This window comes from Coregonus lavaretus (genome assembly GCF_964263955.1).
Source record: "Coregonus lavaretus genome assembly, chromosome: 14".
Classification (NCBI taxonomy): Eukaryota; Metazoa; Chordata; class Actinopteri; order Salmoniformes; family Salmonidae; genus Coregonus; species Coregonus lavaretus.
Window position 1 is genome coordinate 8,158,162 of NC_140001.1, and position 18,074 is coordinate 8,176,235.

General features: G+C 42.4%; 1 protein-coding gene across 1 annotated transcript in view; it reads right to left on the bottom strand.

Moving 5' to 3' along the window:
• Nucleotides 1-18,074, bottom strand: part of LOC311140948 (geranylgeranyl transferase type-1 subunit beta-like) — a 34,602-nt gene that overhangs the window by 13,327 nt on the left and 3,201 nt on the right. The window contains exons 2-3 of the mRNA XM_084176207.1: nucleotides 8,954-9,072; nucleotides 2,527-2,594 (exon numbers count right to left, since the gene is read on the bottom strand). Coding sequence (XP_084032333.1) covers nucleotides 2,527-2,594; nucleotides 8,954-9,072 — 187 coding nt within the window. The remainder of the gene's footprint in view (nucleotides 1-2,526; nucleotides 2,595-8,953; nucleotides 9,073-18,074) is intronic.

The window sequence follows — 18,074 nt, forward strand, 5'->3', positions numbered from 1 at the left end:
AAACCGCCATAAAAAAGCCAGAGTACGGTTTGCAACTGCACATGGGGACAAATATCATACTTTTTGGAGAAATGTCCTCTGGTCTGATGAAACAAAAATAGAACTGTTTGGCCATAACGACCATCGTTATGTTTGGAGGAAAAAGAGGGTGGCTTGCAAGCCGAAGAACACCATCCCAACCGTGACGCATGGGGGTGGCAGCATCATGCTGTGGGGGTGCTTTGCTGCAGGAGGGACTGGTGCGCTTCACAAAATAGATGGCATCATGAGGAAGGAAAATGATGTGGCTATATTGAAGCAACATCTCAAGACATCAGTCAGGAAGTTAAACCTTGGTCGCAAATGGGTCTTCCAAATGGACAATGACCCCAAGCATACTTCCAAAGTTGTGGCAAAATGGCTTAAGGACAACAAAGTCAAGGTAATGGAGCGGCCATTACAAAGCCCTGACCTAAATCCTATAGAAAATCTGTGGGCAGAACTGAAAAAGCGTGTGCGAGCAAGGAGGCCTACAAACCTGACTCAGTTACATCAGCTCTGTCAGGAGGAATGGGCCACAATTCACCCAACTTATTGTGGGAAGCTTGTGGAAGGCTACCCGAAACGTTTGACCCAAGTTAAACAATTTAAAGGCAATGCTACTAAATACTAATTGAGTGTACGTAAACTTCTGACCCACTGGGAATGTGATGAAAGAAATAAAAGCTGAAATAAATAATTATCTCTACCATTATTCTGACATTTCACATTCTTAAAATAAAGTGGTGATCCTAACTGACCTAAGACAGGGAATTTGTACTAGGATTAAACGTCAAGAATTGTGAAAAACTGAGTTTAAATGTACAGTGGGGAAAAAAAGTATTTAGTCAGCCACCAATTGTGCAAGTTCTCCCACTTAAAAAGATGAGAGAGGCCTGTAATTTTCATCATAGGTACACGTCAACTATGACAGACAAATTGGGAGAAAAAAAATCCAGAAAATCACATTGTTGGATTTTTAATGAATTTATTTGCAAATTATGGTGGAAAATAAGTATTTGGTCACCTACAAACAAGCAAGATTTCTGGCTCTCACAGACCTGTAACTTCTTCTTTAAGAGGCTCCTCTGTCCTCCACTCGTTACCTGTATTAATGGCACCTGTTTGAACTTGTTATCAGTATAAAAGACACCTGTCCACAACCTCAAACAGTCACACTCCAAACTCCACTATGGCCAAGACCAAAGAGCTGTCAAAGGACAGCAGAAACAAAATTGTAGACCTGCACCAGGCTGGGAAGACTGAATCTGCAATAGGTAAGCAGCTTGGTTTGAAGAAATCAACTGTGGGAGCAATTATTAGGAAATGGAAGACATACAAGACCACTGATAATCTCCCTCGATCTGGGGCTCCACGCAAGATCTCACCCCGTGGGGTCAAAATGATCACAAGAACGGTGAGCAAAAATCCCAGAACCACACGGGGGTCCTAGTGAATGACCTGCAGAGAGCTGGGACCAAAGTAACAAAACCTACCATCAGTAACACACTACGCCGCCAGGGACTCAAATCCTGCGTCCCCCTGCTTAAGCCAGTACATGTCCAGGCCTGTCTGAAGTTTGCTAGAGTGCATTTGGATGATCCAGAAGAGGATTGGGAGAATGTCATATGGTCAGATGAAACCAAAATATAACTTTTTGGTAAAAACTCAACTCGTCGTGTTTGGAGGACAAAGAATGCTGAGTTGCATCCAAGGAACACCATACCTACTGTGAAGCATGGGGGTGGAAACATCATGCTTTGGAGCTGTTTTTCTGCAAAGGGACCAGGACGACTGATCCGTGTAAAGGAAAGAATGAATGGGGCCATGTATCGTGAGATTTTGAGTGAAAACCTCCTTCCATCAGCAAGGGCATTGAAGATGAAACGTGGCTGGGTCCTTCAGCATGACAATGATCCCAAACACACCGCCCAGGCAACGAAGGAGTGGCTTCTTAAGAAGCATTTCAAGGTCCTGGAGTGGCCTAGCCAGTCTCCAGAGCTCAACCCCATAGAAAATCTTTGGAGGGAGTTGAAAGTCTGTGTTGCCCAGCGATAGCCCCAAAACATCACTGCTCTAGAGGAGATCTGCATGGAGGAATGGGCCAAAATACCAGCAACAGTGTGTGAAAACCTTGTGAAGACTTACAGAAAACGTTTGACCTGTGTCATTGCCAACAAAGGGTATATAAAAGTATTGAGAAACTTTTGTTATTGACCAAATACTTATTTTCCACCATAATTTGCAAATAAATTCATAAAAAATCCTACAATGTGATTTTCTGGATTTTTTTTCCTCATTTTGTCTGTCATAGTTGACGTGTACCTATGATGAAAATTACAGGCCTCTCTCATCTTTTTAAGTGGGAGAACTTGCACAATTGTTGGCTGACTAAATACTTTTTTCCCCCACTGTATTTGGCTAAGGTGTATGTAAACTTCCGACTTCAACTGTCCGTTGAACAAGGATGCGTTTCAAATGTGTGGAGGTATGAAATGAGATCAATACCTTGGAGGTGCTGTATGGAACTCCAATGTGTGATGACCCGCGAAACCCACAACGTCCTAAATTGGATTCTGGGGGGGGACAAAATATTTGAATTTGTTTTATGAGAAACGATGGTAAAGCCAGCGGACATAAAAATATATATAAATACCTGTCTATTTGTGGAGAAATCACCCAGTTTAACTATTTGCTTATGGCCTTAACTACACCTAGCGTCTTGCTTTTTAAATTATATGAGCAAAAAAGATTCAATTTTATTTGGAAAGGCAAGCCAGACAAAATTAAACGGGCCTATTTATATAATGAATATGAATTAGGAGGGCTGAAATGATTAAATATTAAACCATTAGACCTCTCCCTAAAGGCTTCAGTCATACAAAAGTTATACTTAAATCCAAACTGGTTCTCTAGCAGATTAGTAAGAACGTCTCACCCCATGTTCAAGAATGGCCTTTTTCCCGTTATTCAGATTACAACCTCTCACTATGAGTCATTTATATCGTTTTTTTTAAAACATGACATAGAAAGTTGGTTGTAATTTCAGTTTAATCCACCAGAAAAGAAAGAACTACAATTACAACAAATATTATGGTTAAACTCAAATATACTAATTAATTTTTAAAAACAATATTTTGGGAACAAATGTTTAAAAATTGTATAATCTTTGTAAATTATATAATAAAATAGGACTGGTGGAGTTGTCACACATGCAGCTAACAAAAATATATGGAAACGTCTGCACTACTCAAAATTACAACCAACTAATTACAGCATTACTGCAAAAATGTAAGAGGCTGGTGGAAGGGGGAGAAAGTAAGGAACTTGTCTGTCGACCCTGCATTAAAGACCAAAATTGGTTAAAGAAAATTGTGTTAAATAAAAAAGTATAACAGTTTAATTTAAGGACCAAAAGTGTGACAGCTGTGCCATATAGATTGCAAAATAGTTGGGAAGAGATTTTCGATGTACTGATTCCATGGCACATGGTTTATGAACTGACTAAAAATAACAAGATAACTAATGTAAAATATACTGTGTCCGTAAAATGTATACAGGTTCAGAACTTTTGTGAAACAGCACAGTTAAAAAATATATGGCAAATAGAAATCAAAACTGGATGGTCTTCAGGGATAGATGGGAGTGGTTGAGGGTAGCTGAAGGATGGGACTAAAAACAAACAAAAGATAACTATTGTAAAATATACTGTGTCTGTAAAATGTATATAGTATGTATATGCTGGAAGTAGAAGCCTAAGTGTTGTTGTCCATTAATTTACTCCAATTAGGGGAGGGGTGGTAGGGTTAGGGGACAATTTTAAAAGGAAGATATAAAAAAAAAAAAATATATATATATATATATATATATATATACACACACACACACTACCAGTCAAAAGTTTGGACACACCTACTCATTCAATTATTTTTCTTTATTTGTACTATTTTTTAAATTGTAGAATAGTGAAGACATCAAAACTATGAAATAACACATATGGAATCATGTAGTAACCAAAAAAGGGTTAAACAAATCAAAATATATTTTATATTTGAGATTCTTCAAATAGCCACCCTTTGCCTTGATGACAGCTTTGCACACTCTTGGCATTCTCTCAACCAGCTTCATGAGGTAGTCACCTGGAACGCATTTCAATTAACAGGTGTGCCTTCTTAAAAGTTAATTTGTGGAATTTATTTCCTTCTTAATGCATTTGAGCCAATCAGTTGTGTTGTGACAAGGTAGGGAGGGTATACAGAAGATAGCCCTATTTGGTAAAAGACCAAGTCCATGTTATGGCAAGAACAGCTCAAATAAACAAAGAGAAATGGTCAGTCAATACGGAAAATGTCAAGAACTTTGAACGTTTCTTCAAGTGCAGTCGCAAAAACCATCAAGCGCTATGATGAAACTGGCTCTCATGAGGACCGCCACAGGAATGGAAGACCCAGAGTTACCTCTGCTGCAGAGGATAAGTTCATTAGAGTTACCAGCCTCAGAAATTGCAGCCCAAATAAATACTTCAGAGTTGAAGTAACAGACACATCTCAACATCCCGACTCCAACCTAAGTGTATGTAAACTTCCGACTTCAACTGTTCAGACGAGACTGTGTGAATCAGGCCTTCATGGTCGAATTGCTGGAAAGAAACCACTACTAAAGGACACCAATAGGAAGAAGAGACTTGCTTGGGCGAAGAAACATCAGCAACGGACATTAGACCGGTGGAAATTTGTCCATTGGTCTGGAGTCCAAATTTGAGATTTTTGATTCCAACCGCCGTGTCTTTGTGAGACGCGGTGTGGATGTCCACATGTGTATTTCCCACCGTAAATAATGGAGGAGGTGTGATGGTGTGGGGATGCTTTGCTGGTGAGACTGTGTGATTTATTTAGAATTCAAGGCACACTTAACCAGCATGGCTACCACAGCATTCTGCAGCAATACGCCATCCCATCTGGTTTGGGCTTAGTGGGACTATCATTTGTTTTTCAACAGGACAATTACCCAACACACCTCCAGGCTGTGTAAGGGCTATTTTACAAAGAATGAGAGTGTTGGAGTGCTGCATCAGATGACCTGGCCTCCACAATCCCCCGACCTCAACCCAATTGAGATGGTTTGGGATGAGTCGGACCGCAGAGTGAAGGAAAAGCAGCCAACAAATACTCAGCATTTCTGGGAACTCCTTCAAGACTGTTGGAAAGCATTCCAGGTGAAGCTGATTGAGAGAATGCCAAGAGTGTGCAAAGCTGTCATCAAGGCAAAGGGTGGCTATTAGAAGAATCTCAAATATATTTTGATTTGTTTAACACTTTTTTGGTTACTACATGATTCCATGTGTTATTTCATAGTTTTGATGTCTTCACTATTATTCTACAATGTAGAAATTAGTAAAAATTAAGAAAAACCCTTGAATGAGTAGTTGTGTACAAACTTTTGACTGGTACTGTGTGTATGTATATATATATCAAACACAGTATGGAAGTTTGGGAATATACCTTGCAACACTAGATCAAACACATGACGAAACACTTCTAATACATTTTAGAATAAGACTGTACCGTAACAAAATGTGGAAAAAGTCAAGGGGTTTGAATACTTTCTGAATGCACTGTGTGTGTCACATTCTAGGCAGAGTTGCAAAGAAAAAGCCATATCTCAGACTGACCAATAAAAATAAAAGATTAAGATGGGCAGTCTGAGATATGGCTTTTTCTTTGCAACTCTGCCTAGAAGGTCAGCATCCCGGAGTCGCCTCTTCACTGTTGACGTTGAGACTGGTGTTTTGCAGGTACTATTTAATGAAGCTGCCAGTTGAGGACCTGTGAGGTGCCTGTTCCTCAAATTAGACACTTATGTATGTCCTCTTGCTTAGTTGTGCACTGGGGCCTCCCACTCCTCTTTCTATTCTGGTTAGAGACAGTTTGCGCTGGTCTGTGAAGGGAGTAGTACACAGCATTGTACGAGATCTTCAGTTTCTTGGCAATTTCTCGCATGGAATAGCCTTCATTTCTCAGAACAAGAATAGACTGACGAGTTTCAGAAGAAAGTTATTTGTTTCTGGCCATTTTGAGCCTGTAATCGAACCCACAATTGCTGATGCTCCAGATACTCAACTAGTCTCAAGAAGGCCAGTTTTATTGCTTCTTTAAATCAGCACAACAGTTTTCAGCTATGCTAACATAATTGCAAAAGGGTTAGCCTTTTAAAATGATAAACTTGGATTAGCAAACACAACGTGCCATTGGAACACAGGACTGATGGTTAATGATAATGGGCCTCTGTACGCCTATGTAGATATTCCTTTTTTTAATTCTTTTTTTAATCAGCCGTTTCCAGCTACAATAGCCATTTACAACATTAACAATGTCTACACTGTATTTCTGATCAATTTGATGTTATTTTAAATGGACAAAAAAATTGCTTTTCTTTCAAAAATACGGACATTTCTAAGTGACCCCAAACTTTTGAACGGTAGAGTGTGTGTAATATATACACACACACACTGCATTCGGAAAGTATTCAAACCCCTTGACTTTTTCCACACGTTGTTACGTTACAGCCTTATTCTAAAATGGATTAAAATATATATATATTCATCAATCTACACACAATACCCCATAATGACAAAGGGAAAACAGGTTTGTATAATTTTTTACAAATTTTGTAAAGATAAAAAACTGAAATACCTTATTTACTAAGTATTCAGGCCCTTTGCTATGAGACTCAGGAGCATCCCGTTTCCATTGATCATCCTTGAGATGTTTCTACAACTTGATTGGAGTCCACCTGTGGTAAATTCAATTGATTGGACATGATTTGGAAAGCACACATACCTGTCTATATAAGGTCCCACAGTTGACAGTGCATGTCAGAGCAAAAACCAAGCCATGAGGTCGAAGGAATTGTCTGTAGAGCTCCGAGACAGGATTGTGTCTTGGCACAGATCTGGGGAAGGGTACCAAAAAATGTCTGCAGCATTGAAGGTCCCAAGAACACAGTGGCCTCCATCATTCTTAAATGGAAGAAGTTTGGAACCACCAAGACTCTTATTAGACCTGGCCGCCCGGCCAAACTGAGCAATCGGGGGAGAAGGGCCTTGGTCAGGGAGGTGACCAATAACCCGATGGTCACTCTGACAGAGTTCCAGAGTTCCTCTGTGGAGATGGGAGAACCTTCCAGAAGGACAACCATCTCTGCAGCACTCCACCAATCAGGCCTTTATGGTAGGGTGGCCAGACGGAAAGCCACTCCTCAGTAAAAGGCACATGACAGCCTGCTTGGAGTTTGCCAAAAGGCACCTAAAGACTCTCAGACCATGAGAAACAAGATTCTCTGGTCTGATGAAACAAAGATTGAACTCTTTAGCCTGAATGACAAGCGTCACGCCTGGAGGAAACCTGGCACCATCCCTACGGTGAAGCATGGTGGTGGCAACATCATGCTGTGGGGATGTTTTTCAGCGGCAGGGACTGGGAGACTAGTCAGGATCGAGGGAAAGATGAAAGGAGCAAAGTACAGAAAGATCCTTGATGAAAACCTGCTCCAGAGTGCTCAGGACCTCAGACTGGGGCGAAAGTTCACCTTCCAACAGGACAACGACCCTAAGCACACAGACAAGAAAACGCAGGAGTGGCTTCGGGGCAAGTCTCTGAATGTCCTTGAGTGGCCCAGCCAGAGCCTGGACTTGAACCCGATCTAGCATCTCTGGAGAGACCTGAAAATAGCTGTGCTGTGACGCTCCCCATTCAACCTGACAGAGCTTGAGAGGATCTGTAGAGAAGAATGGGAGAAACTCCCCAACTACAGCTGGGCAAAGCTTGTAGCATCATACCCAATTAGACTCGAGGCTGTGATATGTCCGTTTTTTATTTTTAATACATTTGCACAATTTTTTTTTAAACGGTTTATGCTTTGTCATTATGGGGTATTGTGTGTAGATTGATGAGGAAAAAAAATCAATGTAATCAATTTTAGAATAAGACTAACATAACAAAATTTGGAAAAGGTCAAGGGGTCTGAATACTTTCCGATCTTATTCATTATTATTTCAAATACAAAACTGATCCTAGATCAGCACTCCTACTCTGATACTATATTATACTAGTCCATGAACACAAGTGAAGGCATTGTCTGTTGCTGTGGGGCAACTCAACTATGTGCAATGCTGCCATCTAATGGATAGATAGCTACAAGGTCAGCTTCATTAAGGAGGAATGGGAGTGTCTCTGACAAAGAACGGAATATTAGCAGCTGAAACTACTGCATTATACTAATAATGTTAATTATAAAAAGTAACAGGTCAGACAAGTAACATATGTTTGTAGCTTTCCATGTCCAATCGACAAACAAGTTCCTAATATGATTTCTGTTCATCGCCTGAATAATTAAAAAACTGAGCAGATGGTCAGAAGTGGCTGATGCCCATCATACAGAGGAGTGAGCTCATAAATGATGCACAGCAAACTACAGGATGTTGGGTGGGGCAAGAGGAAAAGTACGGCTGCTGGCCAAATACATGTCTCACAAACTCAAATACATGTCTCACAAACTCAATGCCTGACACATACAGCACAAAGACGCTACATACTGTATGATTTAGAAGTGTGATTTGTGGTCCACCTAAACCTGTTTTAATATACTTTCCACTGTTACAGCTAAATGGCCCTAGAATTCACACTGATCGACTTGGCACAGTGTATTATGCATATCATCTAAGAATAGAGCGCAAATAACCACTAAACCATAGAAGACTGGCCTTCTATGGTTTAAAACAGTGTACCAAGGGATACAAAAAGTTCAGTTGGTTTTAGCTGACTGTTTAGTTTGGCCTTCTTCTGTTCCACCAAAATGAAGTGAATTACGTGTATGTGTGTGCCTCCTGAAGGCCGTGAATGCCCCAAAACAATATAACCTACAAGGTAGCACTTACGGTCTTCTGTAGGAAGAACTTGTAGTGAGTAGACCCATTCAATCAAGCTGGGCTTATCTATTACATTAAGGGAATCCAGGACATCAAGACCAGAGAGCGCAAAGAACACAATGGTCAACCTAGACAGGGAGGGACACAAAAGGTAAACAAACATTTATACACCTAGTAAAAGTATAGTATTAGAAATAGCCACAGCATATTTTAGTTAAGAACAGAAAAGTAAATCATATGAGTGGTTACTTTACATGATGACATGATGAGGACAGCTGGATAGCCAACTCCATGCGTTAGTTGGATAGCTAGCTAGAGAGCTCCAAACAATCCAAGTTCACCACTTAGATAGCTAGTTTGTTTTTGACAACCACTAATCAACAAAGAATGTGTGCTGCATAATAGCTATGCTTTTAAATGACCAACTAAGCCTGGTCCCAGTCCAGACCTGTTTGTGTGGTTGGCATGACAATGACAGAATGAGTGACAGGGAGTTGGCATGATAGCAGAAACACTAACAAACTGGTACTCCAGCTATGGCCACCAATTAGCTAGCTATATCTGAATGGTCCGTGCTATCCTAGATCCCTGGGACGTCCCTACCCCACTGAAGTTGAAATTTAAAATGGTTAAGGTAAGGGTTAAGGTTAGGGTAGCTGTGGAACGTTCAATTCAGTTATCTTATATTGAGGCGGAGTTAAGTTTTGATAACTGGTCACAGGATTTGCTAGCAACAACACTGAGTCATCATTGGGTCTGTGCTATCCAGAATCCTCGGGAGGTCCCTATCCCCAGGGACGGTTCCAGGCATAAGCGGTTGCTTAGGGGGCACCGACCCAAAAAAGAAAAACAACTTACTATTGAGAGTAAGAACAGTAGAATACACCACGTGCAATTTCTAAATTTGGTTGAGTATGAGCAGTTTGTCTGTTATGTCAGTCACTGACAGTCACTCAATTAGCCATGTCAGCTAACAATTTATATATTGGTAATTAGTCTAGCCAGCTATCTAAACTTGTAGTAATCATGGCCGAATACTGACCGGGCACGCGCCCAGAGGCCCTGACCTCCAGGGGGCCCCCATTGATTTTGTTAGTCATTCTCACTCAGATATCATATTAACATATTATCATAAAATGTGTAGAATTTAGGGCTGACCCCATTTAGTCGACAGGTCGATTGTTTGTTCGATAGGCTGTTGATCGATCAATAATGTTTTTGTTGAGCAGTTGCAAAAATATACACTACCGTTCAAAAGTTTGGGGTCACTTAGAAATGTCCTTGTTTTCCATGAAAACATACATGAATTGAGTGAATAGGAAATATAACAAAATTAATAGGAAATGTAGTCATTGACAAGGTTAGAAATAATGGTTTTAAATTGAAATAATAATTGTGTCCTTCAAACATTGCTTTCGTCAAAGAATCCTCCATTTGCAGCAATTACAGCCTTGCAGACCTTTGGCATTCTAGTTGTCAATTTGTTGAGGTAATCTGAAGAGATTTCACCCCATGCTTCCTGAAGCACCTCCCACAAGTTGGATTGGCTTGGGCACTTCTTACGTACCATACGGTCAAGGTGCTCTCACAACGCTCAATAGGGTTGAGAGCCGGTGACTGTGCTGGCCACTCCATTATAGACAAAATACCAGCTGACTGCTTCTTCCCTAAATAGTTATTGCATAGTTTGGAGCTGTGCTTTGGGTCATTGTCCTGTTGTAGGAGGAAATTGGCTCCAATCAAGCGCCGTCCACAGGGTATGGCATGGCGTTACAAAATGGAGTGATAGCCTTCCTTCTAAAAATCCCTTTTACCCTGTACAAATCTCCCACTTTACCACCACCAAAGCACCCCCAGACCATCACATTGCCTCCACCATGCTTGACAGATGGCATCAAGCACCTTTTCATTTGGTCTGCGTCTCACAATTGTTATTCTTTGTGATCCGAACACCTAAAACTTTGATTCGTCTGTCCATTACACTTTTTTCCAATCTTCCTCTGTCCAGTGTCTGTGTTATTTTGCCCATCTTAATCTTTTATTGTTATTGGCCAGTCTGAGATATGGCTTTTTCTTTGCAACTCTGCCTAGAAGGTCAGCATCCCGGAGTCGCCTCTTCACTGTTGACGTTGAGACTGGTGTTTTGCAGGTACTATTTAATGAAGCTGCCAGTTGAGGACCTGTGAGGCGCCTGTTCCTCAAACTAGAACTTATGTATGTCCTCTTGCTCAGTTGTGCACCGGGGCCTCCCACTCCTCTTTCTATTCTGGTTAGAGACAGTTTGCGCTGTTCTGTGAAGGGAGTAGTACAAAGCGTTGTACGAGATCTTCAGTTTCTTGGCAATTTCTCGCATGGAATAGCCTTCATTTCTCAGAACAAGAATAGACTGATGTGTTTCAGAAGAAAGTTATTTGTTTCTGACCATTTTCAGCCTGTAATCAAACCCACAATTGCTGATGCTCCAGATACTCAACTAGTCTCAAGAAGGAATGTTTTATTGCTTCTTTAATCAGCACAACAGTTCAGCTGTGCTAACATAATTGCAAAAGGGTTTTCTAATGATCAATTAGCAAACACAAAGTGCCATTGGAACATAGGACTGATGGTTAATGATGGCCTCTGTACGCCTTTGTAGATATTCCATTAAAAAAAAAATCTGCCATTTACAACATGAACAATGTCTACACTGTATTTCTGATCAATTTTATTTTATTTTAATGGACATAAAAAATTGCTTTTCTTTCGAAAACAAGGACATTTCTAAGTGACCCCAAACTTTTGAAAGGTAGTGTGTGTGTATGTATATATATATATATATATATATATATATATATATATATATATATATATTAGTGAGGGAAAAAAGTATTTGATCCCTTGCTGATTTTGTACGTTTGCACACTGACAAAGAAATGATCAGTCTATAATTTTTATGGTAGGTTTATTTGAACAGTGCGAGACAGAATAACAACAAAAGAATCCAGAAAAACACATGTCAAAAATTTTATAAATTGATTTACATTTTAATGAGGGAAATACAGTGGGGGGAAAAAGTATTTAGTCAGCCACCAATTGTGCAAGTTCTCCCACTTAAAAAGATGAGAGGCCTGTAATTTTCATCATAGGTAAACGTCAACTATGACAGACAAAATGAGAAAAAAAAATCCAGAAAATCACATTGTAGGATTTTTAATGAATTTATTTGCTAATTATGGTGGAAAATAAGTATTTGGTCAATAACAAAAGTTTCTCAATACTTTGTTATATACCCTTTGTTGGCAATGACACAGGTCAAACGTTTTCTGTAAGTCTTCACAAGGTTTTCACACACTGTTGCTGGTATTTTGGCCAATTCCTCCATGCAGATCTCCTCTAGAGCAGTGATGTTTTGGGGCTGTCGCTGGGCAACACGGACTTTCAACTCCCTCCAAAGATTTTCTATGGGGTTGAGATCTGGAGACTGGCTAGGCCACTCCAGGACCTTGAAATGCTTCTTACGAAGCCACTCCTTCGTTGCCCGGGCGGTGTGTTTGGGATCATTGTCATGCTGAAAGACCCAGCCACGTTTCATCTTCAATGCCCTTGCTGATGGAAGGAGGTTTTCACTCAAAATCTCACGATACATGGCCCCATTCATTATTTCCTTTACACGGATCAGTCGTCCTGATCCCTTTGCAGAAAAACAGCCCCAAAGCATGATGTTTCCACCCCCATGCTTCACAGTAGGTATGGTGTTCTTTGGATGCAACTCAGCATTCTTTGTCCTCCAAACACGACGAGTTGAGTTTTTACCAAAAAGTTCTATTTTGGTTTCATCTGACCATATGACATTCTCCCAATCCTCTTCTGGATCATCCAAATGCACTCTAGCAAACTTCAGACGGGCCTGGACATGTACTGGCTTGAGCAGGGGGACACGTCTGGCACTGCAGGATTTGAGTCCCTGGTGGCGTAGTGTGTTACTGATGGTAGGCTTTGTTACTTTGGTCCCAGCTCTCTGCAGGTCATTCACTAGGTCCCCCCGTGTGGTTCTGGGATTTTTGCTCACCGTTCTTGTGATCATTTTGACCCCACGGGGTGAGATCTTGCATGGAGCCCCAGATCGAGGGAGATTATCAGTGGTCTTGTATGTCTTCCATTTCCTAATAATTGCTCCCACAGTTGATTTCTTCAAACCAAGCTGCTTACCTATTGCAGATTCAGTCTTCCCAGCCTGGTGCAGGTCTACAATTTTGTTTCTGGTGTCCTTTGACAGCTCTTTGGTCTTGGCCATAGTGGAGTTTGGAGTGTGACTGTTTGAGGTTGTGGACAGGTGTCTTTTATACTGATAACAAGTTCAAACAGGTGCCATTAATACAGGTAACGAGTGGAGGACATTTTTAGTTTAGATTTTAGTTTCTCATTTTGTCTGTCATAGTTGACGTGTACCTATGATGAAAATTACAGGCCTCTCTCATCTTTTTAAGTGGGAGAACTTGCACAATTGGTGGCTGACTAAATACTTTTTTTCCCCCCACTGTAAGTATTTAACCCCCTCTCAATCAGAAAGATTTCTGGCTCCCAGGTGTCTTTTATACAGGTAACGAACTGAGATTAGGAGCACACTCTTAAAGGGAGTGCTCCTAATCTCAGTTTGTTACCTGTATAAAAGACACCTGTCCACAGAAGCAATCAATCAATCAGATTCCAAACTCTCCACCATGGCCAAGACCAAAGAGCTCTCCAAGGATGTCAGGGACAAGATTGTAGACCTACACAAGGCTGGAATGGGCTACAAGACCATCGCCAAGCAGCTTGGTGAGAAGGTGACAACAGTTGGTGCGATTATTCGCAAATGGAAGAAACACAAAATAACTGTCAACCTCCCTCGGCCTGGGGCTCCATGCAAGATCTCACCTCATGGAGTTGCAATGATCATGAGACCGGTGAGGAATCAGCCCAGAACTACACGGGAGGATCTTGTCAATGATCTCAAGGCAGCTGGGACCATAGTCACCAAGAAAACAATTGGTAACACACTACGCCGTGAAGGACTGAAATCCTGCAGAGCCCGCAAGGTCCCCCTGCTCAAGAAAGCACATTTACAGGCCCGTCTGAAGTTTGCCAATGAACATCTGAATGATTCAGAGGAGAACTGGGTGAAAGTGTTGTGGTCAGATGAGACCAAAATCGAGCTCTTTGGCATCAACTCAACTCGCCGTGTTTGGAGGAGGAGGAATGCTGAAGAACACCATCCCCACCGTCAAACATGGAGGTGGAAACATTATGCTTTAGAGGGGGTTTTCTGCTAAGGGGACAGGACAACTTCACCGCATCAAAGGGACGATGGACGGGGTCATGTACCGTCAAATCTTGGTGAGAACCTCCTTCCCTCAGCCAGGGCATTGAAAATGGGTCGTGGATGGGTATTCCAGCATGACAAATGACCCAAAACACATGGCCAAGGAAACAAAGGAGTGGCTCAAGAAGCAGCACATTAAGGTCCTGGAGTGACCTAGCCAGTCTCCAGACCTTAATCCCATAGAAAATCTGTGGAGGGAGCTGAAGGTTCGAGTTGCCAAACGTCAGCCTCGAAACCTTAATGACTTGGAAAAGATCTGCAAAGAGGAGTGGAACAAAATCCCTCCTGAGATGTGTGCAAACCTGGTGGCCAACTACAAGAAACATCTGACCTCTGTGATTGCCAACAAGGGTTTTGCCACCAAGTACTAAGTCATGTTTTGCAGAGGGGTCAAATACTAATTTCTCTCATTAAAATGCAAATCAATTTATAACATTTTTGACATGCGTTTTTCTGGATTTTTTTGTTATTCTGTCTCTCACTGTTCAAATAAACCTACCATTAAAATTATAGACTGATCATACATTTACATTTTAGTCATTTAGCAGATGCTCTTATCCAGAGCGACTTACAGTTAGTGAGTGCATATATTATTATTTATTTTTTCATACTGGCCCCCCGTGGGAATCGAACCCACAACCCTGGCGTTGCAAACACCATGCTCTACCAACTGAGCTACATCCCTGCCGGCCATTCCCTCCCCTACCATGTCTTTGTCAGTGGTCAAACGTACAAAATCAGCAGGGGATCAAATACCTTTTTCCCCTCACTAATATATACATACACACACACACAGTGGGGAGAACAAGTTAATGATACACTGCCAATTTTGCAGGTTTTCCTACTTACAAAGCATGTAGAGGTCTGTAAAATTTATCATAGGTACACTTCAACTGTGAGAGACGGAATCTAATATAAGTATCACCTAACAACCAGTAAGAATTCCGGCTCTCACGGACCTGTTAGTTTTTCTTTAAGAAGCCCTCCTGTTCTCCACTCATTACCTGTATTAACTGCACCTGTTTGAACTCGTTACCTGTATAAAAGACACCTGTCCACACACTCAATCAAAACAGACTCCAACCTCTCCACAATGGCCAAGACCAGAGAGCTGTGTAAGGACATCAGGGATAAAATTGTAGACCTGCACAAGGCTGGGATGGGCTACAGGACAATAGGCAAGCAGCTTGGTGAGAAGGCAACAACTGTTGGCGCAATTATTAGAAAATGGAAGAAGTTCAAGATGACGGTCAATCACCCTCGGTCTGGGGCTCCATGCAAGATCTCACCTCGTGGGGCATCAATGATCATGAGGAAGGTGAGGGTTCAGCCCAGAACTACACAGCAGGACCTGGTCAATGACCTGAAGAGAGCTGGGACCAAAGTCTCAAAGAAAACCATTAGTAACACACTACGCCGTCATGGATTAAAATCCTGCAGCGCACGCAAGGTCCCCCTGCTCAAGCCAGCGCATGTCCAGGCCCATCTGAAGTTTGCCAATGACCATCTGGATGATCCAGAGGATGAATGGGAGAAGGTCATGTGGTCTGATGAGACAAAAATAGAGCTTTTTGGTCTAAACTCCACTCGCCGTGTTTAGAGTAAGAAGAAGGATGAGTACAACCCCAAGAACACCATCCCAACTGTGAAGCATGGCGGTGGAAACATAATTCTTTGGGGATGCTTTTCTGCAAAGGGGACAGGACGACTGCACCGTATTGAGGGGAGGATGGATGGGGCCATGTATCGCGAGATCTTGGCCAACAACCTCCTTCCCTCAGTAAGAGCATTGAAGATGGGTCGTGGCTGGGTCTTCCAGCATGACAACGACCCGAAACACACAGCCAGGGCAACTAAGGAGTGGCTCCGTAAGAGGCATCTCAAGGTCCTGGAGTGGCCTAGCCAGTCTCCAGACCTGAACCCAATAGAAAATCTTTGGAGGGAGCTGAAAGTCCGTATTGCCCAGCGACAGCCCCGAAACCTGAAGGATCTGGAGAAGGTCTGTATGGAGGAGTGGGCCAAAATCCCTGCTGCAGTGTGTGCAAACCTGGTCAAGACCTACAGGAAATGTATGATCTCTGTAATTGCAAACAAAGGATGTATCAAATACTTATGTCATGCAATAAAATGCAAATTAATTACTTTAAAATCTTACAATGTGATTTTCTGGATTTTTGTTTAAGATTCCGTCTCTCACAGTTGAAGTGTACCTATGATAGAAATTACAGACCTCTACATGCTTTGTAAGTAGGAAAACCTGCAAAATCGGCAGTGTATCAAATACTTGTTCTCCCCACTGTGTGTATATACACTGCTCAAAAAAATAAAGGGAACACTTAAACAACACAATGTAACTCCAAGTCAATCACACTTCTGTGAAATCAAACTGTCCACTTAGGAAGCAACACTGATTGACAATACATTTCACATGCTGTTGTGCAAATGGAATAGACAACAGGTGGAAATTATAGGCAATTAGCAAGACACCCCCAATAAAGGACTGGTTTTGCAGGTGGTGACCACAGACCACTTCTCAGTTCCTATGCTTCCTGGCTGATGTTTTGGTCACTTTTGAATGCTGGCGGTGCTTTCACTCTAGTGGTAGCATGAGACGGAGTCTACAACCCACACATGTGGCTCAGGTAGTGCAGCTCATCCAGGATGGCACATCAATGCGAGCTGTGGCAAGAAGGTTTGCTGTGTCTGTCAGCGTAGTGTCCAGAGCATGGAGGCGCTACCAGGAGACAGGCCAGTACATCAGGAGACGTGGAGGAGGCCGTAGGAGGGCAACAACCCAGCAGCAGGACTGCTACCTCCGCCTTTGTGCAAGGAGGAGCAGGAGGAGCACTGCCAGAGCCCTGCAAAATGACCTCCAGCTGGCCACAAATGTGCATGTGTCTGCTCAAACGGTCAGAAACAGACTCCATGAGGGTGGTATGAGGGCCCGCCGTCCACAGGTGGGGGTTGTGGTTACAGCCCAACACCGTGCAGGACGTTTGGCATTTGCCAGAGAACACCAAGATTGGCAAATTCGCCACTGGCGCCCTGTGCTCTTCACAGATGAAAGCAGGTTCACACTGAGCACGTGACAGACGTGACAGAGTCTGGAGACGCCGTGGAGAACGTTCTGCTGCCTGCAACATCCTCCAGCATGACCGGTTTGGCGGTGGGTCAGTCATGGTGTGGGGTGGCATTTCTTTGGGGGGCCGCACAGCCCTCCATGTGCTCGCCAGAGGTAGCCTGACTGCCATTAGGTACCGAGATGAGATCCTCAGACGCCTTGTGAGACCATATGCTGGTGCGGTTGGCCCTGGGTTCCTCCTAATGCAAGACAATGCTAGACCTCATGTGGCTGGAGTGTGTCAGCAGTTCCTGCAAGAGGAAGGCATTGATGCTATGGACTGGCCCGCCTGTTCCCCAGACCTGAATCCAATTGAGCACATCTGGGACATCATGTCTCGCTCCATCCACCAACGCCACGTTGCACCACAGACTGTCCAGGAGTTGGCGGATGCTTTAGTCCAGGTCTGGGAGGAGATCCCTCAGGAGACCATCCGCCACCTCATCAGGAGCATGCCCAGGCGTTGTAGGGAGGTCATACAGGCACGTGGAGGCCACACACACTACTGAGCCTCATTTTGACTTGTTTTAAGGACATTACATCAAAGTTGGATCAGCCTGTAGTGTGGTTTTCCACTTTAATTTTGAGGGTGTCTCCAAATCCAGACCTCCATGGGTTGATACATTTGATTTCCATTGATAATTTGAGTGATTTTGTTGTCAGCACAT